The following is a 9,121-nucleotide window of genomic DNA, read 5'->3' as shown; positions in this document are numbered from 1 at the left end:
ATTTTCTGTCATATTGTTCAATTTGTAGATTCAATACTTGTTTTTTTCAGTTTTTTAGACACTACTTGCATATCTTATATTATACATATCATCTTACCTACATGATATAATATTTCATCTTTCACTGTTTTCAATCTACTAACATCTAATTCCACGATTATCAATCAATTTTTTTACTATTCTGTATTTATACCAATTATCAGTTATCAATTTTTTATCATTTATGATTCAATTCAATATTTTGTATAATTCCAAATTTGTTTGTTTACTATTCCTTTTCAATTTTATGTTTCTCTAAATGTTGTTGTTATCTCTTTTGTTCTATAGCCCTGATTAAGACCTGAAACTCTGGTAGAAACGTCAGCATAAAATAAATAAATATTGTTTTCTTTATTTATGTTGTTATTTGCTGACCGCACCCCCCGACAAACTTCTCCAATCAAGATATTTTTTTCTTCCATATTTTTACTCTGTACTGTTTTGTGTGAAGATGTTTAGCAGATCTTTCAATACTGAAATGGATCATTTAAATGACAATTTTCATAATATTGTTTTACTTTTGAAAAAAATTATTGCTAAAAATAACATTCTACCACTGCGGTAGCAGCGTGGTAACGTGCCAGTCTACCAACCCACAGGTTGTCAGATTGAATCCCGGTCCCACCCGGGCTTTTTTCAAGCACAAGTGCTATAAGGGCTTATACGTATCATATCATTTAATCATAGTTACTATCTTATTTAATTTCTTTCCTCCTGTTATTTTAATTTATTAGTTATTTTTTTTATTTATCTTTTTTCTGTTATAAAGTATTATTTTTTTTTATTTCTATTCTATTTAGATACTTATATTTTTATTTCTCACGTATTTACATATTTTTTAGTTTATCCCTTTGTATATCTTGTTTTTTTTGTACATTTACCAGATATTTCTTTATTTTATTTTCATTCAGTATTATTTTGTAACCTTATTCTGTTTCAAGAGTTATAGTTTTGTTTTTTACATCCCTGTATTGTATTACTTTACTATTGCTCTGTTGTTAACAATATTATTTTGTCTCTACTCTTGATTTGTTGTTTTCATTCTCTATTTAATAATGGTACAATTATTTTTATTGGCTTTAGTGTGCATCTCTATTATATTCATTATAATAACCTCATTCTTTTTAGCCCAGCCTATCGGTTCACTGTACAGTTTATTCTTTTTCCATGACTATTATCTAAAGAGTGACTGTACATTGACATGACGTCATGTCAATGCAGTCACTCCTAGCCCATATTAATGAATTCTAAGTATACCAAACCATGATGGTTTTGGCCTCCTTACACAATAGCCTTAAATTCAAAATCCTCCTTTCCTTACCCCCCATCCAATTCCCCTCACCTTGAATAATTTTTCATCGAAATTTCTACTATCTCATCTTCCTTACTCTTTATTGACATCTATCTTCCTCCTAGAGTTCCCTTTGATGAAATATTTGAGACTACCATTCACAAGCTAATCCCTTCCTATTCTAATATCATCTCCGGAGAATTTAACCCCAACTTTTTGTCAGCTTTCCCTAACAGACCTACCTGTTGAACTACTTCTACTCCCTCAACCTCTAGATTGTACTTACAGCTCTCTCTAAAATGCATGTAAACTCATTTGGTAGAACATATCCAATAATAATAAGTTCAATATTCCTGGACCAGGGGAAGTATACTAAAAAAAAAAAAAAAAAGTATATTTGTTTGAATAACAAAGAAAGTGGTAGTGGTTGTGACGAGCCAAGAAAAGTCTTCATTTATTTATCTCTTTTTTAGTTTATTGGTGTCATTATCGTTGATTGTAGATAGTTTTGTGATTACCTACAATTAGAGATGGGATGAATCTTATGGAACTATTTCATCTAACCGAGTTTGTTTGTGGAACCATTTGGGACTTGTCTATGGAGGCTTGCTTATAAGGTCCAAGTCAAAATAATGCAACTGTACATGCAGGGAGTTATTAAAAGATTGATCTGTTATGGTTTTATAAACTCCAACAAGCCTATTATTACCTTCTTCTGACTTTCTATTTTCCTTTATCTTTGCCCTCCTTTTACCCATTGAATAAAATGATGTGAATGTCACCTAATATACAGGGTATCCCTTTATAATTGTTAACCTACCCAACCATTGCAATTTTGGGAATTTTTGTTTGATTTTTGCCTGGTCTTAGCACTTTGACCACAGGGGTTTCCCTAGAAAGCCACTTAAAACACAAATGTTTTCGGTATTTTCTTTTCTTTTAATTTAAATAAGCATTATATAATGTATAGAATGTAATATTTAGCCAAATAAAGTTTAAATACCTGTTTTTAAATCATGACAACTATTCTTGCTATCCGTGTATGCCACTGAATCTATGTATGCAATCAGAGATGGCATGAGGACATTTTTGAAAAATGATTTTGATAGTAAAATAAAGCCTAATTCATTGTCAGGACTTGATCCTATGCATCCTGAAGGCTTAAGTTGCCAAAAGCTCCTCACAATTTTGGATGGTTATTACCTATTTGTGTAAAAACAGTATGGAAAATTGAACAAACCTAAAGAACAAAAATTGTTTTAGAATTCAATTCCCTATATCAATCCTTCATCATAATTAGTTTCCTCAACCCGGTGGAGGAAATTGAAATTGCTGCTGTGATGATGATGCCTCAGTTATGATTTATACAGAAATGCAGATTTTTACAGGAAATTAAATTTTGCTGGAAAGTTAAAAAATTATGAGTACCTCAAAAAGATATATACTACATGTCATTGTTATAACATGAACCTGGTGAAAATCAAATCAAATTTTCAAAAATAGTAGTGATTGGGGGGGGGGAGTGAATATGTATAGTGGGACACTTTGTGTTATTGAAAATTAATATGGGAAAAGGGGAAAAGTAAGAGCCTTCAATTCTATTAAAATAAGGCTTAAAGACATGTTTTTAGGCTTCAAAATATATAATACCCCCTTCGTAGTAGGACCCCCACTATATTGCCCAATGAAAATACCTTAAAATGTGCTCTTTTTTTACCAACCATTCCTCCATTTGATCTGTAGACATTTGTTTTACTTTTCTATCTAAGAAGAGTCATCAATTTCGTTTTAAATATTTCTTAATTTTGCTTCTCATTACCAAAGGTAGGCAAACTTTGTATTCATCGAGGAATTTAAAAAAATGTAAATCATCACAATCAAAAATTGTATGTTGACATCAACTTGACAACGCATCAGTTCACAATCAAATCAAGTTACAAATTTGGTTCCATGTCTGTTGTTCTGTCTGTGGCCACATTTTTGTTAGAGCATAATTTATGGAACCATTTATCAAATTTTGATGAATTTTTCAGAGTTGTGCTGGTTGGTAATCTAGTTGGTTCCATGTCAATTACTATCGGATATTGAGGCATCATCACCTTAACAATCTCAAGTCAGAATTGATGCTGGTTTAATCCGCCCTGAGCGGGTTTTATTTTGTGGTAGTCCCATGGAATGGAACTTCCCACTCTGGTTAGAGTTGGTTGGTATCTGTATGATAACTGGCAAGTGATTAAGGATTAAACCTAAATGTTTTCATTGATTATTAGAAAATGGCAAAGATATTAACTGCTTGAGTTCACATAAGTAAACTTCTAATAAATAGGAAAAAAATACAATAAAATATAGTAAAATGAACTGTTACAAAAAAAGAAAAAGAAACATTGGAGTGATGCATGCAGGTTTTCGCTTTTGTCCTGAATGTTAAATAATGAATTTGAATTCATTTTAATTAATCTAATTGGATTATTAAAGTTTAAAGGAATTTTTATCCGAAAATCCAAAGTTCTTTTTTAGTTTTTATTCAAATGACATTTAAAACATTAAGACCATGTTTAAAGGGAAACACTATTGAATGGTGCTGCTCCAATGAATTGGGTTACTGGGGGCTGTATCAATCTTTTCACATATTTGATTACAAAAAAAACTAATATATGTTACAATTTTATTATACCATCACTATAAATCTTGAATATAGACATATTTTACTTTATCAATTTGTTTTCCTTTCTTTGTTACATACCATAATACTTCTTATTCAATTTATTGGAACATATATTATATATATTTATGTGTTTGTTTTCATAAAGTACTTTTTTAAGTGAATTTGTCTGTCCGGTGTACAAAGTTGATCATGTAGTGTATTGAAGCATGTTATATGTGAAACATGTGTTGTGCATGTGTGAATAGTTTTTTATTGTAATAGTAATAATTATTTAAGTAGATGTAGGCTAGGTAAAGTGGGTGATCATTTCTCTAATGCACTCCACTTTCTTTATAATACCTAATATCAGCTTTGATACAAGTGAAGGGAGCTCTACCTTTACATGATTTTATTTCACATTTGGTGCTAGGTTCGGCTAAAGTCACTCCTGAATGGCCTTTTATCCACCTCATACCACATTTATCACTCTTAAGAAGTTTTATCGAGTTGTATTAGCTTTTTATTGAGTGTATGATTGTCTTCTTGACTCTATCTTGGTGTTATTTCTTTTTATTTATAGTGTTATTTTCAGTTATATGTTCAAACATGTATTTTAGCTAAAAGTTAACAAAAAATATAACTTTTTTTATATTCATTATCAACAATGTCAATATATTTGAAATATTATGGAATCTTTAATTAATTAAATGAATTATTATTAACACGCATAATTTTGATCCAAATATAAATTATTATTATTACAAATTATTTCATGTCATTTTTTGCAGGTTATCCTAACAATAAACGGTCAACAAAACAACATTAACTTCAAGATTGATACCCAAATTTTTAAAAATAAAATATAATTTTTTTATTCTTATAAAATTCCATTAGAATCCTTTTGTTAAAATAAATTGTTATCCAACTAATTTTTTATCCAGTAGTTGAATTTTTATTTGAATGAGATTTTAGTCGTGTCAAAAATTTATGAATAATAAATTTGAATAAAAATTTTGTCTTTTTGTAAGCCAAATAAATTTTGAACGGACTAATGCCCAACTCTGTGCTATTTACATTTCAATTTAGTAGTATTATTTATAATTACCTTATTTTCTACTGGTACTGATACTGATAAGGTGAAGGAACTAAGACCAGTAAATGGGCCTTTTGGTCTATTTTGTCTACCCCCAAGAACACCAATGGAAACATATTTTTACTTCATATCAAACCTGTGTTTTTTGTTTTGTTTTTTAAATGAAAGGCAAATCAATGAAGGAAGTCTTGTGTTCTATGATTCTGTCAGAACCCTTTGGTCCAATCAATAAATAATATTCCAAAGAAAAAAAATCATAGAAGTGTTTTCCTCAATGATTCCATGTCTTTTAAGGTAGTGAATCCAAAGTTCAGGTTTGTAACCTAGCTAGCTTTTTTAGTTTTTTGCTAGGAAATTGAATCTAGCAAACTAAACATTTTTCAAAGATGAATGATCTATATAAAAATAAAGTAAACAATATTTCCTAAAAATGTTTATAAAACATTTAATTTTTGGCTAACCTAAGACATCGCTAGAGCACTCTCTAAAAATAGTCCAGGCAACAAAAGTTCAAAAAGGTTGTGTTCAGGAAAAAAGCATAGACATTTTCTCCCAACAATTTTATGTGATTTTTGGGATATTGTTTTGTGAGATATAGTTTTGCCACCTGCCAGTTAAGAAATAAAATATGTAATAGCACAAAAATGGGGTCTCTAGTGATAGGATTTGCTTAAGGAGTAGGAGATTGCCCTGCTACCTTCATTGAAATAGAAGATCTGCCTCCTTAGAGCGAGGAGCCTTATCTCTCCCTCCAAGAACTACCTAGGGTGTGTCGTATTAGTAACCTTTGTTCTTAGTGTGGGGACTGTCATAGTTTGCTGTGTTCACGTAAGAGCACACGTGCACTGTTCTTCCAATCTGGAGGACTAATGGCTATGGATGTAGATCTGCTGATTTTTCTGAGTATATCCACAGGCACAGGACTATTGTGGGTGCTTGAATGCTTAGAAAAACTGGTGTCAATGTTGCATATAGTTAAAGTATAAGTTTACGGATAGATGAGTTTTAATGATTAACTGTTAAACTGAAAGAATATTTTTCCAGTGGGGCAAGCTTACTACTTATTAAGTAAACTGTTACTTCAACATAATCATTAGTTTATTTTAGCATTTCCTAATCAATTGAAACCTTTTTCAAGTCTCATTTAACTTTTTTCCAAATCAATTATAACTATTTCCATTTCAATTAAAACTTTTTCCATTTCAATTGAAACTTTCCATTTCAAATGTAAACCTTTCCAGTTCAATTGTAACTTTTACCATTTTAATTGTAATCCAACTGGACTTGAATAATTTCCTAAAAATTATGTTTTATTTCTTTTATGAATTGAACATAATTTTATTAAATTAAATAATGACTACAAATAATTTTACCGTCTTCATCTGACATTTATTTCCTTTATTAGATAATCTATATTATGTACTAATTTCCACTAGATATACATTGAATAAAAATAATATTATAGTCGTTAATTTATATTTAAATGCCTATTGAATAATTGTATTTTTATATTTTTGGGAGGGAGAAGGGGGTGGTGTGGATTTAAAAAAATTAATCATTGGATTTTCGCAGTTGTTAATATAGAAATTTTACTTAAGATTTTGCATTATGAATTACTTATTATATAGTTTAGTTGTAACATTTAGATTTAGATAATAGATTAATTGAACTTTTGGAGTTATCTATGAGACGGGGAACATTTGTTAGGTTTCCAGGTGTTCTGATTCTATTTTTTGAATTGGATTTTCAATCATCTATGTGGGTTTCAATTTACTTTTACTTTTGCTGTTTTCTTCGAAATGGTGCAATATTCCGTTTTTAGAATCCGCTTTTTCACTGTGCATGCGCATTTCTAATTATTATTTTTGCATTTTTTTTTTTTTTTTTACTAGGGAATCGTTTATTGGGTTTTCGTGAGCCCTGCATTTATTTTTCAAAACGGATTTTAGATTGCGCTTGCGCATTTCTGTTAGTTGTTGGTTAATTGTTAGTTTTCTTCGATATTGGGACCGTTTATCTGGTTTTTGGGGGTCCTGATTCCTTTTCTTTTTAATCAAATTTTTTATGGAGCATGCAAAGTTCAAAATTGTTACTCTTGTAGTTTTCTTTAATATGGAGATCATTTTTAGGTGTTTGAGAACCGTATTTCCAAATTAGTATAGTATATGTGCCGCAAATGGCCATTTTGATTTATTGTTACTTTTGGATTTATTATCTACATAGGAATCATTTATTAAGTTTTAAGGGTTTCTCAAGTTAGTTTTTTTTTTTTTTTTTTTGATGAGCCTGCACTTAAGGAATTACTATTACAGTCTCCTTGATGCTCCTTATTACGTCACAAATAAACTCATTCACAAAGACCTTAACATCCCATTCGTTGCAGATTTGACCCAAAACAGATATGCGTCTTTTCATTCCAAACTCCTTAACCATCCTAACCCATTAATTCTTAATCTTTCATCCTTAACAATCCTTGATAATCCTCCAAGGCGTCTGAAAAGTTGGCCATGGGACCTTCTAATTTAAATTAATGTTTGAAGTACCACCAATGGATGGTTCCTTACCAAGATTTTCAAGTGTATATGAAACATACAACATATTTACCTATTGTATTATTTTGTACAGTTGTAAATTACATTAAATAAATAATTAAAAAAAAAAACTATTACAGTCAACATTCTTTTTCTCTCAGGACTTTGATGAATTATAAGGTTCTGAAAGAACTATTTTGGAATTTATTATTATATATTTTGTTATGCTGTATCTACACGTTTACCACTTGCCGCAAAACAAAGAATTGGACAAATTCTTAGTAAACAAAGGAAGCAACAAACGTCGGTGTGCACATGCTTGTTTTGTTCTTTTCAATTTTTTTTGCTATTACATTCAATTTACTCTATTTTTATTTTAAATAAAAAAGATAGGAGAAATTAAAGTATACGTAAATATCACTAATGTAGGTTGTAAATGATAAAAATTAATATAAACAGTACTATATGACCTATAAATTCAACCTTTGTTCTAGAATTTTTGTCTGAAACTTTTTAATTTAATTATCTAGACATATAATGTCTTCATAAATATATATCTGTGCTATGAAAATTGAACTTGCATACCCGATAGAAAATCAAGTTCCAAAAATAAAATCAAGACACCTGATAACCCGAAATGATTCCTATGTCTATTGAAACTACAAAAGTAACAAAAATTGATACGTACATATGGGATCGAATATTGAATCTAAAAAATAGAACCAGGACACCCGAAACCCCAATAAATGATCCCTAAGTTCAAGAAAATTATAAAAGTAACAAATTCTAATCAATCATTTGCCATTAAAAATCTGAATCAAAAACAAAATCAGGATCTCCCAGCACACAGTAAACGATTCTTTTGTCGAACAAAACTCCAAAAGTAACACCAAAATGAAATGTGCCTGCGCAATCGAAAATCTAGTTATACAAATCAAGATTCCCAAAAACCCAATAAACGATCCCCACATTGAACACTACAAAAATAACAATAATTAAATATGTACATGCGCTTTAAAAAAATCTGATTCTAACAACAGAATTAGGACCCCACATAAATAAACAAATAAACAGAAACCCGCCCACATACATGATCGAAAATCCAATTCAAAAAATAGAATCAGAACATCTGAAAACCTGATAAATGTTCCACATCTCATAGGTAACTTCAAAAGTAATAATAAATTGAAATGTGCATGCGTGGTTATTAATAGTACAGTAAATTCGAAAATAGAATCCTTGAAAACCTAATAAACCATACCTTTACCGAAGAATTCTGCCAAAGTATATAATAATAAATTCATAATCCAGGATCTTAAATAAAATGTGCGAAAATCCAATGAAGGATGATTACATTTTTTAAATCCACACTCCTTAAAAAAAAAAATAATTAAATTATTTAATAAGCATTTTAAAATAAATAAACAGCCATAATTATATTTTTAATTATTTTTATATATAGTGGAAATTAGTACCTAATATAGATTATTTAGTAAATGAAATAAATGTCAGGTGGATATGTT

At 29.6% G+C, this 9,121-nt stretch overlaps 1 protein-coding gene across 7 annotated transcripts in view; it reads left to right on the top strand.

Moving 5' to 3' along the window:
* The window catches only part of LOC106687760 (serine/threonine-protein phosphatase 2A 56 kDa regulatory subunit gamma isoform), a 68,951-nt gene that overhangs the window by 47,358 nt on the left and 12,472 nt on the right, over window positions 1–9,121 (top strand). The window contains exon 4 of one of the 7 annotated variants that reach the window (XM_014431824.2): window positions 4,763–6,147. The exons of 5 other annotated variants lie outside the window; for them this stretch is intronic. In XM_014431824.2, the coding sequence (XP_014287310.1) occupies window positions 4,763–4,840 (78 nt within the window). In that variant the 3' untranslated portion in view covers window positions 4,841–6,147. Of the gene's footprint in view, window positions 1–3,363; window positions 4,550–4,762; window positions 6,148–9,121 lie in introns of those variants that run through there. One more of the 7 variants, XM_067044741.1, reaches the window with a different exon arrangement.

This window comes from Halyomorpha halys, unplaced genomic scaffold (assembly GCF_000696795.3).
Source record: "Halyomorpha halys isolate HHAL.00 unplaced genomic scaffold, Hhal_1.1 Scaffold40.1, whole genome shotgun sequence".
NCBI classification, from domain to species: Eukaryota; Metazoa; Arthropoda; class Insecta; order Hemiptera; family Pentatomidae; genus Halyomorpha; species Halyomorpha halys.
Note: the sequence above shows the minus strand (reverse complement) of the source record. Positions and strands in the feature narration are given on the sequence as shown.